At 40.1% G+C, this 24,394-nt stretch overlaps 1 protein-coding gene across 6 annotated transcripts in view; it reads left to right on the plus strand.

Moving 5' to 3' along the window:
* The window catches only part of stau2 (staufen double-stranded RNA binding protein 2), a 362,332-nt gene that overhangs the window by 177,849 nt on the left and 160,089 nt on the right, over nt 1-24,394 (plus strand). For all 6 annotated transcript variants that reach the window (XR_006311520.1, XR_006311521.1, XM_043689168.1 and 3 more), the window contains 2 exons: nt 16,652-16,783; nt 16,943-17,000. Coding sequence is in view for 4 of the 6 variants with exons in the window: in XM_043689168.1 (XP_043545103.1) it covers nt 16,652-16,783; nt 16,943-17,000 (190 nt within the window). In the remaining 2 variants the exon portion in view is untranslated. The remainder of the gene's footprint in view (nt 1-16,651; nt 16,784-16,942; nt 17,001-24,394) is intronic.

Here is a 24,394-nt window from a genome sequence, read left to right on the forward strand (position 1 = left end):
AAGAGGCAAGCATAGCTGGCGCCCATGTGGGTGCCCATTGCTACATCTTTGGTCTAGAGCAAGTGGGAGGATTTGAAGGGGAAATTCTTGAGGGTGAGGACCAGTTCAGCCAATTGAATGAGAGTGTCAATTGAAGGATACTGGTTGGGTATCCTCTAAGAAATGGAGGGCTTGGAGGCCTTTTGTCATGGTGGATGGATATGTACAGGGACTGGATGTCCATGGTGAAGATGAGACGTTGAGGGCCAGGGAAACGAAAGTACTGGAAGAGGTGGAGGATGTGGGTGGTGTCCTGAATATAGGTGGGGAGTTCCTGGACCAAGGGGGACAGGACATGTCAAGGTATACAGAGATAGGTTCGGTGGGGCGGGAACAAGCCGAGACGATGGGTCAACCGGGCAGTCAGGTTTGTAAATTCTGAGTAGGAGATAGAACCACAAGGTGTAGGGTTTCCGGACTATGAGTTTGGAGGCTGTGTCGCAACATGTGTCAAGTCAGTGATCCAGGAGCGTAAGGGGGTGAAGCTGAGGCCTTTACTGAGGACTGATCGTTCATCCTCAGTGAGGGGGAGGTGTGGTGGGGACAGGTGGTAGTAAAAACACGGCAGGGCTGGGGGCTAGGACCTGGTGTGGGGCTGGAGCTGGGAGTGGGGGCTGAGACTGTCACTGGAGTGGATGTGGTTATGGGATCATGGACATCCAATCCCTGTACACATCCATGAAGAAGGCCTCCAAGCCCTCCATTTCTTCTACTCATGCCGACCCAACCTGTACCCTTCCACTGACACAGTCATTCGATTGGCAGAACTGGTACTCACTTACAACAATTTATTCTGTAGGTGGCAAAAATGGTGGAGGGTGATGTGATGTATCTGGAGGTTGGTGGGGAAATTGCGGTCTTTGAAGAAGGAGGTCATGTTCCATAACTCCCTTGTTAGGTCCACGCTCCCCACCAAGCCACCCTCCACTCCTGGCATCTTCTCTGCCACCATAAGAAGTGCAAAACCTGTGCTCACACCTCCCCTACTTATTTCCATCTAAGGCCCCAAAGGATCCTTCCACATTCGACAGAGATTCATCTGTATTTCCAAACATGCCATCTACTGTGTCCATTGCTCCCAATGTGGTCTCCTCTACATTGGGGAGACAGGACACAAACTTGCGGAACGTTTCAGAGAGCATCCGTGGGACACAGGCACTAAACAACCCCACTGTTCGGTGGCTGAGCACTTTAACTCTCCCTCCCACTCTGCCAAGGACATTCAAGTCCTGGGCCTCCTCCACCGCCAAACCCTAACCACCTGATGCCTGGAGGAAGAACACCTCATCTTCCACCTTGGGATTGAAATGTCAATTCTCCTGCTCCTCAGATGCTGCCTGACTGGCTGTGCTTTTCCAGCACCACACGTTTTCGTTATACATGCCGTGTACTTTGCTGAATATTTGGTGTGGAGATTTCTTGTGAGAGCCTGGTATTTATTTCTCAGATGGTGGGGTTTGCTCTCTCTTCATATTACAGTTGGCTCTCTCCCAATTTTAAAAATGCCCATATTTTTTATATCCTTGGTGACCTATTAATTTCTTCACAATCAGATTGGTTCCCGATAGTCAAAACCATCTGGTTTAAATGTGATAGATTTTAATATCTAAGGGCTTGGTATAAATGAATTGGCTGATTCAAGCTAGTTATCAAAACGACAAAACAAGCCTGAGGTTTTCCAGTCAGACAGCCAGTCGTTATATGTTTCCATTTTAGAACTGTCTGTGCATTTACAGCAGCTTACAGGCACATGTTTTAAAAATCTCCAAGCTTTAAAAAGCACTTTATCTCTTATAGGTACCATACATTCTGTCCTCCTATGTTTTAAACAAACCACCTTGCTGCCTTCCACTTCATTAATACTCTGCACAACTTCGTAACACCTCCCCTGTTAAGAAAAAAATGAATCATCATTATTAAAAGATAGCTTCATCTTTTTTTAAAAATCTTAATACTGTTATCACGAGATACATAGGCCACATGTGTAAGGTTATACATTTCATACTAATTCTACATACACTTATAACATTGGACTGTACCAGTTTTATCTATGCATTTTCTTTTAAGCCTACGATAACGCATCTGCAGTAACATTTTTATGACTCGTAACATGTACAATTTGTAAATTCAAAGGCTGTAATATAAGACTCCAATGAAATAGTCTCATAGTTGTGTCTTTTAAATCTTTCCAAAAAGATGAGAGGGTTGTGTTCTGTGTACACAACTGTGTCAGAAACATTGTTTTTAACAGTAACAGTAAAATATTGTAAGGCCAGTATCAAACTGAAGAACTGTTTTTTGACGGTGGATTATTTTCTCTGGTGGATATTTAATTTCTTGGAAAAATAACCTTTTTTTTTCAATTACGCCATCATCCTCCTGTGTCAACATAGCGATCCCTACATCGCTGGTGTCAATTGCAACTTTAAAGTGTTTCAGTAAATTTGGTGTGGCTAAAACTGATGCGATGGTTAAGATGGCTTTAAAATTCGCAAATGCCGTTCTTTGAGGGTGATCTTGGAAATTCCTCAATGGCCTTCATCTTCATGTTCCTTGGGTCATTCCTCCATGTCCGATGTTGTATCCCAAGAACATCACTTCTGCTATCACGAATTCAGTTTTTTGTATCTAAGCCTGAATCTTCACTCCCAGATCACCTCCTACTGGTAATTCAGGTGCTACTCATAATATCTCCTGTTTGTATGCTACTGGCAACACAGTCTGATACGCTTCTGCCCATTTCTCCTCTTCAGTAACGTGCCGAGGTCTCCATTTTCACCTTAGGATTCTATCTTTGGATAAGGGGATAATAACACTTGAGTATACATTCTGACTCCTTTTCCGAGTAGGCTTTATTATATAAATCTTCTATTGTCTCATCTTTTTGTTGTAACTTCAGTCATCTTTCAGAACTAAATACCTCTGCCTGATCCTCTACCTGTTCGGGGTTTTCCTTTACCACTTCATCAAACGGTGTCAACTAACTGAACCTCAACTCTTTCATCTTTCTCTTTGTTTGTCCTTCTTGCTTTAACTAATGACTGTGGGATCTTGTTACCACACAGTCTGAAAAAATTCCAGGATATTTTTCTTTTAACTCTTCAGTTCCCTGGTTTTCCTTCTGCTTCTCCACTACAAGGGGCATCACTCTCACCTTTGACCTTGCTTGGTCATTTCCAAGAACAAACTGTATTCCTGGAATAGACACTCTTTCAATCACTCCCACTATCACTTCCCCAGTCTTGACTGGACTTTCAACCTAATTTTACACAGGGGAATGGCTAAATCTCTCTCCATCTATTCTGTAAATTACTACTCTCTCGGGTAACATTTTAGACAGAGTACTTTCATCTCTTACTATTAGAGACTGCCTAACTCCTGTATCTCTCAATATTTTCACTTTTTTAACCTTCTGCCCCTGTTCTTCTGGAGTAGAACTTACCCACACAAGTGAAGTCTTTATAAAGATCAGGTGCTAAATCACTGTTCAGCCTGTGACTAGGCTACGCACTCTCTTGCTGCTCCTTGACTTCTTTTGGGATTTCCTTCATTACCTTAACTAATCCCACTGGTTTAACCTCTTTTATCACATCCTATTTCCCAGTGCCTTTCTTCAACTGCTAGCACTCTGAGTTTATGTGCTCCACCTTATTACAGTGAAAACACCTGAGGCCTTTCACCTCCGTTTTACCCTCATGGGTTTCTTTTTCACTTGTGGTAAATTATTCCCAGTGTGATTTACTTTTTGTTTTTCAGTGAAGGATCTCCCTGTTTCCCAATTTCTATCCCTCACGGAATGAAATTTCGATGCTAAATTTCGATGTATGCATTACTGCGTATTCACCCATCTCTGCAGTTTTTCTCGTTGTTTGATCTTTCTGTTCCTCATTATGAATTATTATCATTTCTGGAAGTGAGTTTTTAAACTCCTCCAACAGAGTAATTCTCTAACAGCCTCATATATCTTTTTTTACCTTTAATGCTCTCACCCATCTTTCAAAGTTGCTATGTTTAATTCTTTCAAATTCAATGTAAGTCTGACTTGGTTCCTCTTTATGTTTCTGAACCATTGTCTATATGCTTCTGGTACCAATTCGTAAGAATTCAAAATACCTGTTTAACATCTTCACGATCTCTTGACACCTCATCTGACAGTGCTTCAAACACCTCACTAGCCCTGCCTGCCAACTTGGCCTGAATTAACATTATCCACACAGTCTCTGGCCAATTCAACTGCGTAGGAAGTTCCTCAAAGGAAATGAAAAAGGCTTCTACATCATTTTCATCAAATTTGGTAATGCTTTGACGTATTTGTATATGTCTAACAGGCCTTTGGCTATGATAGTTTTGCTCATCATCACTACCCTCCTCACTAAGTCTATCTTCTACCTTTCCCTCCATCCTGTTACGTCAACTTTCCTGTTTAATTGCCAACTTCTGAAGTTCAAATTCTCTCTCTCTTTGTCTTTTTCCCCTGCTAGGAATCTTCTTTCCCTTTCCTTTTCTCTTTTTTGTAAATCCAGCCTCTTAAGTTCATTTTCTAACTCCAATTGCCTCATTAGCAATTTCATTTTTTCTAACTCCACACTTGTCTGTTTCTCTGATAAACCAACTCCTTTATAATTTCAGCTTTCCCCTTATCCCTAGTTAAACCCAATTCTAAACTGTCAGCCAATTCTAAATATGTCTCCTTTTTCTGTATTTGTCGAATTTCCTGGCAAATTTGGGAAACATCTTCAAACTCCAGAACCTTTTTAACAATGTTAAGAGCCATTTTCCCTACTTCTGATTTAACCAATCACAAGTAACCGAAATTAAACAGATTTTCCAATTCTCACTTAAGCTTTATTAGGACACTAGTCCCCAAGTTTGTTTAAATCTGCTGAAACCTTTTATACCCCAAATCTGTCCAAATCCTGGACCTGATCCCCCAATCTGTTTTGAAGTGGAGATCGACACCCTTTTGATAATTAAAACCAAAACACCCAGAAAAGCTCACATCTGATAAAAGAAGTTGACAAGAGGTATAACTTACCTCTAACCCCCCCCCCAATCTGTTATAAAGAAGTGGTTAAATGAAAGGAATCTCTGATACTCACTTCATAAGTAACAAGTGACAATTTATTTATTTAACCTTAACAGTGAACAAATTAACAGACTTACTAACAAACCGGACAATTCCTCCCTAAGTACTACCTAGCCCCTAACTGAACTAAATTCTATTGGTATGCTGTTTCGATAACACAAGTCCCACTTATATAAATCCAAGTAATAAGAAAACAATAAATTAAAACTTAGTCTCTCAAAATTGCAGTAAAACTACGTTTTCCAGAATGCTGTGCACCCTCTCCGCTGATTCTGCTGTTGGGGTCATTTTCTCTGTAATTCTTTTGTTCTGAATGCCTCTCTCTGTCAAACTTTGGTGTCAGGAATATTCACTAAATATGCCATGTACCTTTATGAATATTTGGTGCTTTTTTAGAGAGTGTGGAGATTTCTTGTGAGAGCCTGGTATTTATTTCTCAGATGGTGGGGTTTGCTCTTTCTTAAGATGGCAGTTGACTCTCTCCCAATTTTCAAAATGCCCACATCTTTTATATCCTTGGTGACCTATTAATCTCTTTACAATCAGTTTGGTTCCTGGTAGTCAAAACCATCAGGTTAAAATGTGATAGGTTTTCAATATCTAAGGGCTTGGTATAAATTAATTGGCTGATTCAAGCTAGTTATCAAAATGACAAAACAAGCCTGAGGTTTTCCAGTCAGACAGCCAGTTGTTACGTGTTTCCATTTTAGAACTGTCTGTGCATCTGCCCTGGTTTACAGACATTTTTAAAAATCATCAAGCTTTGAAAAGTGCTTTACCTCTTAAAGGGACCACACACTCTATCCTTGTATCATTTAAATAAACAAACTCTAGCTTCCTGCCTTCCACTTCACATGTACTCTACACAACTTCATAAAAATACACCCCACAATGAAATACATGTTCTACATACCAAAAGCCTGCAGATTCAGACTCAGCCTCATCAGCCATCTTTGGACGCATTTAAAATAATCATTACATGCAGGAGATGGTCACTGATAATAATTGACATTGGCAGCGCAGGTCTTCAGGGAGGCCTTGTTTTTTAAATTATTTATTTTAGAGTGAGTGTATACATGCTTCTAGCACAATTTTGAGTAAAGCATTCTGAAGAAAAGTCCTACCTTTATATTTGGCATGTATGTGCCTTGAAGGATGCTCATGTTGGCCTGTTTGTTCTTGGGGTATCATAAGTGACACCAGTATTTTACAGTTTACTTTGAAATTCAAGTCTGGAAATGGAACAGAAGAGGTCTTGCTCCAAGTGCAATTGTTCCCTATCAGGAATGCTTGTCAGAAATTTGGATGCGCTCCTGACCCTGCATTCTCTGACCAAATAAATTTGACAAAGGTGCCTGAATGTTTGAGTTACTGGCGCAGTTAAATTTCTGGTCAATGGTAGCTCCCTGGATATTGGACAAAGCAGATTCAGCAAAGACTGATGTGGTTGAACATGATGGAGAGATGGTTGGGTTCTCTCTAGTTGATGAAGGTCATTTACGTGGCATGAAAGCTACTTGCCATTATCATTCCAAGCTCGAATATTATTGCTGAAGGACAGCTTTTGTATCTGAGCAGTTTTGAATGTTACTGCAAACATCAGTAAACATTCCAACTTCTGAGCATGCGATGGAGGCAAGTTCGTTAATGAAGAAAGTGGAGATGCTTGGGCTGAGGACACTATATTACGAGCTCCTTCATAGTTTTTTCCTGAGACTGAAATGATTGACTTCCAACACCCTAGCCATCTTCTTTTGCTAAGTACAGCTTCAACCGTGAAAGAGCTTTCTCACTGATACCTGTTAACTTCATCATTTTGAATGGCACCTTGATACCACAGTCAGTCGCATGTTGCCTTGATGTCATAAGCAGGTATTGGTGCATCTTAAATGGGGAGGAAGAAACACTGAAATAGTGAAATTTTGGGATGGAATTTCAACAGCTTAGGATGCTGAAGGAATGGCTGTTAATGATGGAGCAATTAAAATGGGGATGCACAAAAGCTAGAATTTGAAGAGTGCAAAGGTCTTAGAAGGTTCTGAAGTAGGGTCACTGGCTCTGAACTGTTAATTCTACTTTGTCTCCACAGATACTGCAAGATCTGCTGAGTTTTTCCAGCAATTTATGTTTTTGGGTCTTAGAAGATTGTTGGAGGTTATTGAGAATGAAAGGGTGAGGTCACTGAGGAATTGAAATCAAAGATGAGAATTTTAACATGCAACATTGTTGGACTTGGAACCTTTCATTGGAGCAGTGAATGGGATTTGGTGCAAGTTGAGATGTGAACAGCCAATTTCTGATGAAGCTATCTCCTGTGCTTGTCATGACATTTACCACATTGCAAAAATAGCACCCATAAAAGTCTTTGCAGTTTTTTATGAGCAGCAGATCCAAATACCCTATCTGCCTTTCTTGCTGAATATTCTATGCATTACATTCAATATACATATATATTTATATTTATGGACAATTGAAAAAAATTAAAAGATATGAAGCTATTTGAATGCTTCATAGACTGAAAGAGGTTTTTACTATGTCATTTCTAGAAAATGTGTTCAAAGAGTGATCCAACTGCTGAATTGAATTATATTTTGAATTCATTAAAGAAACCTGATGAAATGCTCTTTTATTCTGGAGAATAGTATAAAAGGGAATCAGTTGGCCATTTTAATGTTTGAATCAAAATATTTATTATAAGAGTGCGATTGGTGAAGCAATGGGGCTTGAGTACAAGTTCATGGTCTGGGCATGAACACGAGTTTAATGAAGGAGAACATGTAGGAGAACAAGTCAGGAGTTGTACCAGGTATACCTAAAGGTGAAACATGTTAGTGAAGCCATAATATAAGACTATGTGTTTGTGAAACTATGGAAGCAGCATGCATTAGAAAGAGTTAAGTCATCCCATAGCTAATGGATCAGATCAAATCTGTGTTGTCTGTCTAAGGGTGAATGGTAAGTGATTAGATTAGATTACATTACAGTGTGGAAACAGGCCCTTCATCCCAACAAGTCCACACCGACCTGCTGAAGTGCAACCTACCCATACCCCTACATTTACCCTTTACCTAACACTACGGGCAATTCACCTGACCTGCACATCTTTGGACTGTGGGAGGAAACCGGAGCACCCGGAGGAAACCCACGCAGACACGGGAGAACATGCAAACTCCACACAGTCAGTCACCTGAGGCGGGAATTGAACCCGGATCTCTGGCGCTGTGAGGCAGCAGTGCTAACCACTGTGCCACCGTGTCGCCCATGTAAGTGATTAGTAAACAAGTAATTGCAGAAGAATACAGCTCCACAAATATCCACATTCCTAATGATGGTGAACCCCAATACATTTGTGCAAGACAAGATCCTGAAGCAATTACAACCATCTTGAACCAATTTAAGAAGAGTCCAGTGAAATATCAATTTCAGTTTGCACCTTCAATTCTTGATGTTAGGCCTTCATCCTATTCAACTTATTGAACATGATACTAAGAAATACTTGGAGGTACTTAGGGGTATTGGATACAGCAAATGTTTTGACAATACCTTGGCTATTGTACTGAAGGTATGTCCTCCAGGACCTGAGTACGTCCAGAGTTCTGAAGTTGTACAGCTTTAGCGTCTACTCAACAATGTAGAAAATTGCCAGGTATATTCTGTCCTCGAAAAGAAACAAATTCTATCTGGCCAATTATTACCCAATTGCCTTCAATTAGTAGTTGTGAAATGGACGATATTGTCAGTACTTTCATGCAACACTTGTTCAGTGATAAGTTGTTCACCTGTGCTCACTTTGGGTTTCACTGGGACCATTTGGCTGCAGACCAATTACAGCCTTGGACCGAAAATGAACAAAAAGAATTAAGTACCTGAGGTGAGATGAAAATGATTGCCCTTGAGATTAAGGAAACACTTGACTGAAGTGTGGCATCAAGGTACCTTAGAAAAATTGAAGTCATTGAGAATTGGGAAAATGCTCCATTTATTGAAGCCATTCCTGTTACAAAGAAAGGTGACGCACAAAATATGACAACTATCTGTTGACAACATCTTCTGAATTCACAACATGTACCATCTGAATGAACAAGGGTAACAGAGAGGTGGGAACATTGCAAGATCCCCTCCAAGCCGCACATCATCTTGACTCAAACTATTTTGGCTGTTTTTTCACAGTTGTGGAGTCACAGTCCTGGAACTTCCTTCCTTAACAGTGTTACGGATGTACGTGCCCCTAATGGACTGAAGACAGCACACCATTGCCTTCTCAAGGACATTGGGAATGGCCAAGATAAACTGTCCTAGCAACAACACCCACATACCATGGAAAAAAAACGCTCTGTGGGTGTTACCACACAGACTGTAATATGTTCTCCACTATCTTCTCAAGGGCAATTGAGGTTGGCAGTTGGTAACATTTACAGTCTCCTTTGTTCAAGCATCTGCAGGGGAGCCAAAGCTCTTTAGCTCCCATAACAACGGTTGCAACATATTTTGTGATATCATAGGTTACAATGTGCACTTGATTCACCAAGTACACAAGAGGTTACATCCAAATTTGCACAACATGATTGATGCAATATCATTTTTGGTCAGTGTCCGTCTACTCCCTGTTGTTGGCCATTTTCCTAGTCTGTTGGTCAAAGTTCATCCACTCTCAGATATGTTTATGTTATATTAACCATTTCACAGTGAATTCTGGTAGTGTCAAAATTTAAAATAAAGAACAGTGATGGGATTAATGTTTTCAGAATCCTCCTCCAGGGAGCTGGAGAGTGATCCAGGGATGGGCATGTAGCCATGTGGGACAGCTGTGTAGAGGCTAGGGAGAGATGCTAATATAAAAGTAATTAAAGTTGGAAGGAAAACAGGTGATAGCTGTTATAAAAACAAAGTGTTGAGGAAATGCAGCATGTCTGGCGGCATCTGTAGAGAGAGAGAGAGAGAGAAATATGTTAATGTAATGTTTTGATTTCAACATTAGTAATATAATTCAACACCTATGTGTTGCTAATTCTGAGGCAATTTATAGATGCAGTCTCATGCCCAAGTTAAAGCATAGGCCACTCACCCATTTCATTGCAGAATTCACTGACTCGTGTCTCAATGTAAACTTGGGCCACATAAATAGGTCTATCACCTCTGAGTTCATGGGTCTCTTTGACTTAATCTGGACTGCCAGATGCCAACTGCCAATCACTTTCTAAACTGCATCAGGTCATTAAATATACTGTTTTTCATAAGTGGGAGGAAAAATCCATGAATAAAGGTAGCTGAGGAAGTCAGCAGCAGGAGCATCATGGCAAGGTCATGAATCCTTGCAGGAAATATTTCAATAATCTAAGATTAAGTTGGAGAAATTCAGCACACATCCTCCTTTACACATCTCCCATTATGCATTTTCTTCTTGGCCCTCCTACATCATTCATACCACTCCTTACCACCGCATCACTTGCCTTAGTGTCACTCACAATAGCACAATGTCTGTCAACTGCTCCTCATTTCACCCCTGTTCCTTACACATGCTAAACTCTTGCTTTCTCGTTTCATTGTTGTGCATAATCCCAGCCTCATTGCGAATGAGCTATGTGACCTGCACTAATCACAGCAGTCACCATCAATTCTCACGTTATTTTCCATAGCTGCATAATGTCCTTGCTCCTATTACAAATATTTGCTTTTTATTCACTAGTGGATGCTGCTGGCTGGCTCAGCAATTATTGCCTGCCCCTGTTGCCTTGAGAAGGTGGCGATGAATTGCTTTCTCGGTCTGTTCTTGGGTATCACTAAGAAAGGTATTTATTGATAAGTTCCATAACTAAAGCTGCCATTTGATACAGAAAATCACACCAATTGATAAACTAATTTGAAGCTGTTTAAATCTGACCATGAGACTTAGTTCATAAGGATCACAGTTCATAATGAAGTGAAAGACCATCAGTGAATGGTGCAGCTTTCTGTCCTTCAACATTTGACACAGTAATAAATCCTGCCAGATATCTTTTAACAAATCTGCAGATCTACATGAAACCCAAACTGCACTAATTAAAATTAGATTTGTATCTTAATTATTACAAAACTCTCAAATGAGGAGAAACGCCTTCAACTTTTACTCCAAGGACTGGGTGGGAATTACCTTTCACAGAATCGCTAAGTTCTCAATTTTTGATCCAATCTCGGTCTGTTCTTGGGTATCATTAAGAAAGGTATTTATTGACAATTTCTATAAATAAAGCTGCCATTTGATACAGAAAATCACACCAATTGATAAGCTAATTTGAAGCTGTTTAAATCCGACCATGAGACTTAGTTCAGCAGAGATCGCCACAAACAATTTACAGTTTGCATACTACAAAAAAAAGCCAAAAAGATATTAGGTCTCCAACAACCAATCTAAGCAGGCAGCCATAGATATTGATTTGTGGCAAACAGGTCTCAAGATGTCTGGGTGTCATAGTAGCCCACAAACCAACTACCACACTACAACTATTATTAGCAAGTATAAAGGATCCCATAACCACAACCAACAAGACCGATGTTTTATACAAGATACCATGTAAAGACTGCCAAAAGCACTACATAGGGCAAACAGGAAGGAAATCAGCCACTGGAGTACACAAATACCAATTAGTCACCAAGAGACATGACCAGCTATCACTTGCATCTATACACATGGACAATGAAAGACATCAATCCGACTAGGACAATGTATCCATTCTATGATAAGCCAAGCAGAGACATTCACAGGAGTTCCTGGAAGCCTGGCACTCAACCCAGAACTCCATTAACAAACATGTAGAGTTGGACCCCATATACTAACCACTAAGAGACAATAATAAAACTGGAAATGACACACCAACTCCAGCTGACCCAGACACACAAATGGCAAGCAGAACAGAACACCAGTGCTTTACTGGAGACATACTGATGATGTCACCTAGAATGGTGATGAAACGTCTGCAAACAAACATACCACCTCAGTGAGTAAGTCAACACCCTGGCTCTCACGCTACATCAACCTCCAATGTATGGCGTCCTAATTTACAACTATGTTCCATAGTATCTATGAGGCAACATTATTTCTAAATTCACCCAGTCTTATCTAATAAGTGCAAAATTTGTTTACTTATTGCTTTAACCTATTTCCACTCTAGCTTTGATTTTTGTACCAGTATTCAAATCCACTATTTGATTCTCTTTATTTTAGCAGGTTAGGATTGGACGAATACTTGTCTTCTCACTATATATGTTTTCTTCTCGTTTTGTTCACATCATTGAGCTAATTCTAATAGAATGGGTATTGGTGGGAGGTAGCCTTTGTTGTTAAACGTGTGTACTTTTCAAGAGAGAATTCTCAGAAGGAAGGGGTGCCATTCATTTACCATGATACCACTGCCAGTTGAATTCATGGTTTAAGAACAGTGATTTCCTTTTTCTACTCCTTGAAAAATATCGCAGGAGATCAAGGATTCTCAGTTATATCCAGCATTAATCAAATTCATCTGATTTTCTGTGCTACTATAAACATCATAAGCATGGAATTACAACAATTCCCCCACCTTCTGACCATTTTCCACAAAACTGGTCACACTCCATATTGAATTAAACACCATGACAAAGATTATGCTAATTATGTTCATTTGTGGACATTCAAGGAGATTCTTTAAATTAAGTGCAAGGCTACAATAAGAACTTTTGAAAAGCCTAATTTTGAAATTTGCGACACAGCAGTCTCCAGTTTCTCAATATAATATTTCTCAGTATAGCTGTGTGCCAGTTTTTAAAGTCATCTGTACAAATGTTTTTCAAAATTAAGTTATTGGCAGATGTTGGACTAGGCAATGATTTATCTTTTGTGATGAGCCTCGCTATAGTCATAAACTTACCATTCTGTCAAAATCAATGTTTTTCCCAAATTGCATTCCAAAACACTGCATGATTGTATAGACTTAAAAAAGATTTTACAATTGCTGATATGTAAATTGATCCAAGCAGAAACTCTAGCAATGAATTCGCATCCCAAAATGAGCACAATTTTGAATAACATTTGTACATAGAATGGTGATTTTGACTAAAACATGCTGCTGAACAGAAGCTGCTCACTAGTAAACTGACCTATCAGCTGTAAATGCAAGGCAGAACAAACCCATGATTGAAATCAGAATTGAAATAGTGATTTTTGGGAGGGATTTGCCTGCTACAAATGTTTTGAGAACAAGTTTGGTAGTTTTTTTATTCATTCACGGGACAAGGGCATTGCTGGCTAGGCCAGCATTTATTGACCATCCCTAATTGCCCAGAGGGCAGTTAAGAGTCAACTACATTGACCATAAGACTATAAGACATAGCAGTGGAAATAAGACCATTCGGCCCATCGAGTACACTCCGTCATTTAATCATGCCTGATGGGCATTTCAACTCCACTTACCCACACTTTCCCCGTAGCCCTTAATTCCTTGCAAGATCAAGAATTTATCAATCTCTGTCTTGAAGACATTTAACGACCCAGCCTCCACTGCGCTCCATGGCAATGAATTCCACAGGCCCACCAGTCTCTGGCTGAAGAAATGTCTCTTTATTTTTGTTCTAAATTGACTTGCTCTAAGGCTGTGCCCACAGGTCCTAGTCTCCCCCACTAACGGAAACAAGTTCCCAGCATCCACCCTTTCTAAGCCATGCATTATCTTGTAAAAGGTTCTATTAGGTCTTCCCTCAACCCCTTAAACTCTAATAATTACAATCCCAGGATCCTCTGCCAATCATCATATGTTAGGCCTACCATTCGAGGGATCATCTGTGTGAATCTCCATTGGACACGCTCTAGTGCCAATCTGTCCTTCCTGAGGTGTGGGGCCCAAAATTGGACACAGTATTCCAAATGGGGCGTAACTAGAGCTTTATAAAATCTCAAAAACACATTGCCGCTTTTATATTCTAACCCTCTTGAGATAAATGACAACATTACATTCACTTTCTTAATCATGGACTCAACCTGCAAGTTAACCTTTAGAGAATCCTTACTAGCACTCTCAGATCCCTTTGTACTTTGGCTTTATGAATTTTGTCACCTTTTAGAAAATAGTCCATGCCTGTATTCTTTTTCCCAAAGTTCAAGACATCGCATTTGCTCACATTGAATTTCATCAGCTATTTCCTGGACCACTCTCCTAAACTGTCTAAATCTTTCTGCAGCCTCCCCACTTCCTCAGTACTACCTGTCTTGAGTTGAAAAATGTGATGCTGGAAAACACAGCAGGCCAGGCAGCATCCGAGAAGCAGGAGAATCGACGTTTCGGGCATAAGCCCTTCTTCGGGAATGAAGCCCTTCTTATGCCTGAAACGTCGATTCTCCTGCTCCTCGGATGCTGCCTGGCCTGCTGTGTTTTTCCAGCGTCACATTTTTCAACTCTGGTCTCCAGCATCTGCAGTCCTCACTTTCCCCTAGTACTACCTGTCTGTCCACCTAACATTATATGATCGGCAAGCTTCACCAGAATGCTCCCAGTTCCTTCATCCAGATTGTTAATATGTAAAGTGAATAGCTGCGACCCCAACACTGAACCCTGCAGACCCCACTTGTCATTGGCTGCCATTCTGAAAAAGAACCTTTTATCCCAACTCTCTGCCTTCTGTCAGACAACCAATCCCCAATCCATGCCAGTAGTTCACCTCAAACAACATGGGCCCTCACCTTACTCAGCAGCCTCCCGTGAGGTACCTTGTCAAAAGGCCATTTTGAAGTCTAGGTATATAACATCCACTGGGTTTCCTGTCCTCGGATTTTGCCTGTCCTCGGATGCTGCCTGAACTGCTGTGCTCTTCCAGCACCACTAATCCAGTTCCTGATCTAACCTACTTGTTACCTCTTCAAGGAATTCTTACAGGTTTTTCAGGCATGACCTCCCCTTACTAAATCCATGCTGTCTTGTTTTAACCCGACCCTGCACTTCCAAGAATTTAGAAATCTCATCCTCAATGATGGATTCTAGAATTTTACCTCCAACCGAGGTTAGGCTAATCAGCCTGTAATTTTTCATCTTTTGTCTTGACCCTTTCTTGAACAAGGGGTGTACAACAGCGATTTTCCAATCATCTCGGACTTTCCCTGACTCCAGTGACTTTGAAAGATCACAACCAACACCTCCATTTTTTCCTCAGCCACATCCCTCAGACCTCTAGGATGTAGCCTATCAGAGCCAGGAGATTTATCCGTTTTTAGACCAATTTATATTGCTGTGGATCTGGAGTCACATGTAGGCCAGACCAGGGAAGGATGGCTGTTTCCTCCTAAAAGTTATTAGTGAAGCAAGTGGGTTTTCCTAGCAATCGATAATGGATTCATGGTCGTCATTAGACTCTTAATTCCAGATTTCAAATTCCACCATCTGCCGTGGCTGAATTCAAACCCAAATCCTCAGAACATTACCTGGTTGTCTGGATTAACAGTCCAGCAATAATACCACAGGACTCTTTTCTTTGGAAAAGCAAGAACGCTGAGATGCAACCCAATCAGGATATTGAATTTGTGAAAGGTTTTGATGACATGGATAGGAAGAGAATGTTTCCTTTTCTAGGAAAGCGTATACTTAGAGTGCTTCATTACTACAGTGGAAGTGTATCGGTACATTTAAGAGGAAGCTAGACAATCATATAAGTTGTGAAAACAGAATGTTTGAGAAATTTAGCAGGTGTGACTGTATCAAGGGAAGAAGTTTTCAAGGGCAATATATCTCTTGTTCAGAATTTAAGTATCTGCAGTATTTTGCTTTTATTTAAGTATGTAAGAGATATGGAAAGATCTCTTGTGTGGAGGCATGTATTCAAGTCTCACCTGCTGCAGAGGTATGTAATGACATCTCTGAATAAATGGATGAGAAAATATATATATACATAAGAGATATGGGGAATAGAATGTTGTGAAGATGGGTTTAGGTGAAGAAAGATGTGAGGGTCCTTGAATGTCCTGTTTCTGTGCCAGCTGTCCTATCTAAACGTATGAAATGAGGCTGATGAGATTTCTTTCATACAACACAATTAAACATAATCTAGAGTTCCTTAATTATGCAAACAGCTCATTATTCAACTGGAGGGTTTTTTCTGCCCAACGGAGTTATTAAAAGTCAAACGTTTTAGCAGCATGCAGCATTTGCAAAGGTATAAAAGCGAAGTGAACTACAGGTTTTAATCTTTGAATGCAGCAGTTCAGTTTAATATGACTTTCATTCATTTGTGTGTAATTTTCATCTCAGTTTGGGCTTTTTCATGATAAGCTAATAAAACCTACAACTGCACTTTCTTCACAAAAGGATTTCAATAGACTTTGAATATACCTGTGAATGAATTTTCTTTCTGCTCAGTTATTCTGACTACCAGATTGGATATGTAGAAAAGAAAGCTTTTGGATGTCTTGGTGAGAATCCATTTGTAATGTCTGATAGAATGTTATTTTTGGCTATGTCATTTCATATAATGGCAACTAAATATCTGAATCTTTAAAACAAATACATGTGTAATTGCTGTTTTGTTCTTTAGGTCAAGGTAGGCTCGGAGGTGACAACAGGAACAGGTCCTAACAAGAAAGTTGCAAAACGGAATGCTGCAGAAGCCATGTTGTTGCAGCTTGGCTACAAAGCATCAATCCCTACTCAAAGTCCAGAGGAAAAAGTAAACTTAAACATTTGTTTCACTTCTTTTTTATTTAACTGTTAAAGTGTGAATAAATAAATCAAATTAAATGTTATTCAATCTTTGTTTCCTATATTCAATACTTAAGTACCTGTACAATCTTAATGCTTAGTATTTATGTTTCTTTTAACATTACAGCCAGTTGAAAAGAGCTGGGATGGGCGGAAGGTGACTTTTGCGGATCAACCGAATAGCAGTGAGTAGTTTTCACTCTTGACCAAACAGAATATGTGTTTGCTTTATTATCAAATGCCATATAAATTGTTATTGTTACTTGCTTGGTTTATTGTTTTTAAATTATGCTAAGAATGGATTTAGGACTAAAATGAGAAAACATTTTTCCATTCAAAGGGCTGGAAATCTTGGAATTCTGTACCTGAGGGATGTGGATGCTCAATTGTTGAGTATATTCATGACAAACATTGATAAACTTTTGATACATTATCGTTTGGTAGTATGGAACTTGAGTTTTGCTGAAGAAGGAGACATTTTGTCAAAGTGTTTTGTCTTGAACTCAGTGGGACAATTCACAAGAAATACGAAAGTAAAGGGAAAATAATATTTATGTTGGTGTGAGAGGAGATTGCTTATGCATTGGCGAGTGAACTACAGTTGACAGAGGCATTCCCATGGAGAATGCTCCAGTTAGATGGTGACTGACAATTCATTGCAAATATTTGTTTAAATTTTAAACCAGGCAGGTTGACTCTGATTTGTTAAGGTATTGCCTGAGAAATTAGCCAAAGACTGGCTGTCACTAATTTTGTTGAGTTGAAACAGTTGAAGGGTGTGTACAAACTTTGGTTAGGCCACAGTTGGAGTATTGTGTGCCAAATGACCTACTGTATGATTCTATGTTTTTCTGTCTACTAAGAACAGAGGCCTATGCATTAATACATGTAGCTTCCAGTGTACGCATGTTCTCAGGATTATGTAGGAATTCTGTAATTGTGGAACCACATCTAATACTGGACACTGTTGTGAGTTTTGCAAGCTCAGGTGAGCTGCAAATCCAACACTCTTCTCTCACACAGTATGAATGTCATTTTCCCTTTACATTAGTAATCCTTGAGAATTGTCCTGAAAAGCATGAACAGAATGTGTCTTTTCTCAACAATACAAAAGATGTTTGGTACTTTAAGGAATTAAGAGATTTGGAATTGTATGGAAAGATGAATTTATGGTAGAAGATTGACCATGATCTTACTGAATGTTGGAACAAGTTTGGAAAGCCTTTATGTGAATATGGACTTCTTAAAAATTATAAATAAATTTTTAAAATATGTATGCACTGTCATATCTTTTAATCTATGTAAGAGATCTCTATGAAGTTTCCTTTGTTCACATTTAGGATCCGAGATTCCAACTTAACTAAATCACTCTCAAATTGAAGATGGATTCAGTCACATTTTGATCACTATTCCATAGAAACATCTTTGCTATTAAATTATTAATTAACCTTTCTGTACATAGCATTAGATCTAAAAGGCTATGCAATCAGTAAACCTTGACTTCACACTATCACAGCAAATATGGTTTGTCCAATACAAATGAAAATTAAAGATTTCTGAGTTATTTAATTAGCTTTGTTACCTGAACCTATAATTTCCTGATGTAGATATTGCCTGACACTACAATTATTCACTATTTGTGAATAATTTATGGCTCCTCTGTATTTTCTACTCCTTGTTACACCTTGGCTTCACAAAAATCTATTTTCTGTTTAATTTTCTCAGATAAGAGTATTTATGTCTCCAGATTTAATCATCCTTATGATTAGGAATTAGTTGTATACTAATTGTGTTTAATTTCAGGCAAGTTGTGGGTATTGACTAGGGATTCACGAGGGGTGGACACATATTAAATCTGTAATTGTTCGGTTATAATGTGTTTGTAATATGCAATTCTGTGAAAAAATATGAAAGCGTGTAAAGATTGGCTCTAGTCCTATCCTTCAACTGGCTTTGTTGATGAGAACAAATGCTACACCAACCTCCTCATGCACCTCCCCATCTTTCCAACTTGCCTTTTTTAAAAAGGTCAGATATTCTGTAATAATTAATTTCCAATTTTGATGACTGTCACATTTAAAATCACTATATATGTATTTTGATAGCTACTAGATTAAATCCATCGATAGGCTATTAATCCTATAATTTGTTTTTATACTTTTCCCATTGGTTCAGTACCTTATCTAGCACATGGGGTAGGAACTTACATTCCACTGGGAGTCAAGAAGAAAGATGGATGGCAGCTAAAATTAGCACCATTATCCCCAATGTGTCGGTTTCCCATTAACATTCCCATTGCCAGCAAGTAGGCGGGTCAGGGGGTGGTTGGAAAGGTGCATCAACAATCCACCCAATTCTTTAATTAGCCCAAATAAAGTAGTTAAGGGGCTCACAAGATCTCAGTTTAGGGCTAGCCCTCAGTTAAGGGCTAGTTTCGAAGTTTGGTGGGTTTGCAGGGCAGTATTCAAAGCACATGAGGGCAGAGAGTGGCTTGGACTCCAATTCGCTAGGAAACATCTACTCACAGAAGCGATTAATCAGGAACACGTTATTCCCATAAGCGGAATTGAAGAGATAGTGAGGAGATGTCCTCTGATCACATTTTCTTCACCATGCAAACTGGAAAAAAAGTCTGTGACTGGAGGAGCAGCGAGAAATCAGGAAAGTCGATGTTGACATGGAGGGAGTCGCTTGGGGAGTGCTTTGTGTTGAGAGTTGAGCTTAGAACTGCAGCTGGGGTCCAGACCCATGGTCTGAGTGATGAAAACTGGGGTCAGTGGAGTGGGAGTGAGAACCATAACCGAGAACTGGGGATGCAGTGAGGTGAGGAGCAGGAGGCAATAGAGAACTGGCAATCCCTGAGAGCTACTGTTGGCCAGGATTTTGGGCGTTTTGTTAAGGAGGCCTTTCTGTTGATGTTTGCCAGTGAAGGGCATGGGCAGATGGAAGATATGGTCACAGGAGGTCTGGGGAAAGAACAAAGGTGTTAAAGAGGGGGTGAAACAGGGCTCTAAGGAGGCTGCAAGATGGGTTGGGGGAGAATGAAGCGAGAGGAGGGGCGAAAGGGTGAGAAGGAGGCTATAAAAAGGCTGATGGGATTAGAAGGAGGTTATAAGAAGTGGAAGGAGGTTGCAAGAGCTTTGAGGAATGATGAGGAGGCTGCAAGGGTGGTATGAGTTAGACGCTGTGAAGGAGAGAGAATAATTTGAAACTGGTTACCAAGAAAATACTCCAAGAATGAATTAATGAATCCAAGAAAATTTCAAATCACTGAGGGAATGAGTTCCTTGCATAGAATGTGGAATTACTAGTTTAAGGCAGTGCAAGTTCAGGAATTATTATTAATGGAAAGAATGTTGTGAATCCCACAATAATGAACAATTGCAATTGTTAAATTTAAATCTGAGATTGAGAGCAAGGTGCAGTGAATAGGGTCCGTAATTGCCTGGTTTAAATGTTTCAGCTTGTGCACAGGCGATAAAAATCATTGGCTGTGACCTTAGCACTCTGCAAAAGGTGTGCTTTGTGTAATGGGATTTGTTTATAGTAATGTGCATCAGTTATTCTGAAGAAACGTTTTTGTTTACCGATGCCTGTTGTCCAGGAAATTAATGCTTTTCTACGTGACTTTAAATTAAAGGGAGAGTTGTTTGCTAAATTATTCTAATTCTCTATGTGCCCCACCTATCAACACACCTACTGTATTACAACATACCTAATAAAGGAATTGTTGAGAATGAGAGAGGTAGCCCTTGAGAAAATCAAAACAAAACTGTTGAAAGTCAAATGGTAGCCTCAAGAGGAGAACCTGAACATTAAACAGTATTTTGACTTCTGCATGGGATGCACACTGGGTAAAGGTTAGAAAATGTTCTTGGAGGCACAATGACAGCCAGTTATGGCTGCATCATCAAGAAAACAAATGGGAGCACTATTTAGACGGCCACGTAGCCACCAGAGCACAACTGGCATTGCACGTCCAAAGATTGCTGGGAGCATGGTCTCTATGTATTTGGGCAGGGCAAGGTGTCATCACGTTTCTGGCATCGTGTGGGCATAAGAGATAAGCTGCAAGCATAATAGGGAGTCCAGCTGAATGCAAGGAAGGCAACAGCTGGCAATGTTCAATGATAGAACCTTAGGAAGTACAGAGGATCTGAGAGACATTGAGGACAGGTGTACACAAGCATAGACTGGGTGGGTAGGGAGAAACATTTTCCCTTCGTATAGGGAAAATCAGTTTTAAGGCAAGGACAAGGGGATTGAGGGAGTTTGAGAGAATCTTTTTCACCCAGAGTGTTGTGTGTCTCTGAAACTCACTATCTGAAAGAGCAGTAGAGGCAGGAACCCTCAAGACATTTAAGAACTGTTTAGATGAATGCTTGAAACAGATACAATGCTATGGGCCAAGTGCTGGAAAATGGGATTAGATTAGCTAGGTATGCCTGGTGCGGTCATAATGAGCCTGTAGGATTCTTAGTATTTCTTCAGAAGTTTTGAAAACTGCTTTCTCTGCTTTATCAGACTCCTCAATGGTTAAATGTCTCCCTCACTGCACCTCACAGCACTCAGGAACGCAGAGATGACTATATCTGCTTCTATTTTGTCAGCTTGAACAAAATAATGGAATCTTTCTATGTAGGAGTTCTAGCTGCCTGTATTTTCATCATACAGTCCTATGGTGACAAATCTTCCAGTTATTTTATAATTTTTTTACATGTGTAGGGTCTATGAGGCATGATGCATAACAGAAAATTTAACACTACCTAATCTCTTTCCATTTAAAGCAAGGTGTTTCTGAGGCTGCCTGTTCCTCTCCGAATCTATACCTTCGCCTGAAAGTATTTCCCTCCATGGACGGCATTCATTACTCAGGATGGAGAACATTGCCAGTTTATTCTGCATTGTTGACCTCTTCCCTAGGGTGAATTCCTTTTATTTTACTGACTACAAAAGGGGATGCAATGACCTAGTGGTATTATCGCCGGACTGTTAATCCAGAGACCCAGGTAATATTCTGGGGACCCCAGTTTGACTCCTGCCATGGCAGATTTTTCTTTTATTCATTCATAGGATGTGGGTGTCACTGGCTGGACCAGCATTTATTGCCCATCCCTAACTGTCCAAAAGGCAGTGAAGTGTCAACCACATTATGGGCCTGGAGTTTCCTTTCCTGAAAGCAATTTCCTTTCCTGAAGGACATTAGTGAGGCAAACTGGATTTTTCCTGAGAATTGACAGTGTTTTCCTGGTCATCATGAGACTCTTCCTTCCAATTTATTATTGAAAATTTAAAAATAAAAAGCAGCCAAAACTCCTGAGTCAACATTATGAGGTTATAGGTTTGGCGCTGTGGCAATTGTGGCTGAGGAGTTGCGAGGAGTTGAAAGATTAAATGATGCATTGCACAGTCCAGGGTCTGCCACCAGGAAGCTACCTCCATGCATTGGTCAGTTGGCAAGCTGTGGGAGGCTGCTTTTGGGGAGGTAGTGGAGAGCACCACTACTCATTCGGCAGAAGCAAGATGGCAATCAGAGTAGTTAAAGTACCTATTGAGGGCATTTGTCTCGAAGTTATTTTGAGTTTGTGAGGGGAATGTAATATTTTCTGTTTTGTTTAATCCAGAGTCATAATTAAACATACCCTAGCTAAATATGGTATAATTTCTAGCAACATGCGATATCTGTGCAACTTGTTCAACCTCAAGGCTATAATTTCTTTCTCAGTGTACAGAAAACTGAACAATACATGCTGTTCAGTCTTCAGTACATGATTTAAGTTAAGTGAGAACAGTTTTCATTTGTAGTCATTCATTAAAAGTTTGGCCATTGCAATTTCACACATGATGTGTTTTCTGCTTTGACTGGGTCATTAGTCAAAGTGCTTTTATGTTTCAAAAGCAGCAGCTGACAGGAGACTTGTGGTTCTCTTGACATTAGCTATAAACAGTTCAGATTACCTTATTCAAGGAGCAGTGGGGACATCATGCTTTTTGAGTCTTACAGGTTTTGTGCAAACTCCACTTCTGCTCATTGCTTGGTGGCAAAATATGAAGACTGGAGGCCTGATTGTCCAATATAAAAGTGCACAAGAGGCTACAGAGTTCTGCAAAGAATGTGATTAAAATCAACAGTAGCAACTCTCAGTTATGAGCCATCTTTAATACAATAAAACATCCTACTTTACTTCAAAGATCTAGACTTTAAATTTTATCTTAAAGGAGGAAAGGGAGTTAAAAGGTAAAGAGACCTGGAGAGTGAAATTCAGAACTTAGAGCTTTAGCAGTTCTTTGTCCTCGATGGTACAGAAATGTCTTTTTTGAGCATTGGAGATGTGTGTTGTTGACTAAGCCAACATTTATTGTCATCCCTAATTGCCGTGGAGACAATAGTGGTGAGCTGCCTTATTGAACTGCTGCAATTCCTGGGATGCAGGGACACGTACAATGCTGCTAATAAGGTAGTTCCTGGATCCTTGATGTCTAAGGAGGCTTAACAAGTTACTATGTTGCAGCTTGTGGATGGTGCTCATGGCTGCCACTGTACACTAATATCGACCATGCATCAATGGTGATGGGAGAACATGTTGAAGGTGTTGGACAAGGGTACCTGTCACATTGGATGATTTGTCCTGGATGGTGTTGAGATTCTTGTGTGTCATTGAAGCTGCACCCATCTGGATGAGTGGAGAGTATTACATCACATTTCTGATTTTTGCCTTCTTGATAGTGGATGGGCACTAGGGAGTCATCAGGTACGATACTGGCCACAAAGGTCCTAGCTTCTGACCTGTGCTTATAGCCACAGTATATATATGACTAGTCTAGTTCGCTATCTCGTCAATGGTAGTCATCAGGCTATAAGCAATTGTAATGCCACTGAATGTTAATGGGCAATGATTAGATTCTCTCTTGTTGGAGACGTTCATTGTCTTGAAGTTGTGTAGTGCAACTGTTAGTTTTCCTTACTGGCTGAATCCTGGATATTTTCCAAGTCTTACATTTAGATACAGAATGCTTCACCGACTGGGGAGTTGCAGATGTTGTTGAACATTATGCAAACTTTAATGAGCTTCCCAACTTCTGACCTGCTGATAGAGTAAGGATCATTGATGTTTGAACCTAAGACACTATCCTGAGGAACTCCTGCAGTGATGCCCTCAGACTGATCATGGTGGCTCAGTAGCTAGCACTGCTGCCTCACAGTGCCAGGGATTCAGGTTCAATTCTAGCCTTGGATGACTGTGGAGTTTGTATATTCACCCCATTTCTGACTGGGTTTCCTCCAGGTGCTGTGGTTTCCTCCCACAGTCCAATGATGTGCAGGTTAAGTAGATTGGCTATGCGAACTTGCCGGAGAAAGTGAGGACTGCAGATGCTGGAGATCAGAGCTGAAAATGTGTTGCTGGAAAAGCAACATTTCCTGAAGAAAGGCTCATGCCCGAAACCTCGATTCTTCTGCTCCTTGGATGCTGCCTGACCTGCTGCGCTTTTCCAGCAACACATTTTCAGCTATGCTAACTTGCCCACAATTTACAGGGATATGTAGTGAATTAGCCATGGGAAATACAGGGTTACAGGG

The sequence above is a fragment of the Chiloscyllium plagiosum genome, chromosome 4 (genome assembly GCF_004010195.1).
Source record: "Chiloscyllium plagiosum isolate BGI_BamShark_2017 chromosome 4, ASM401019v2, whole genome shotgun sequence".
NCBI lineage: Eukaryota > Metazoa > Chordata > Chondrichthyes > Orectolobiformes > Hemiscylliidae > Chiloscyllium > Chiloscyllium plagiosum.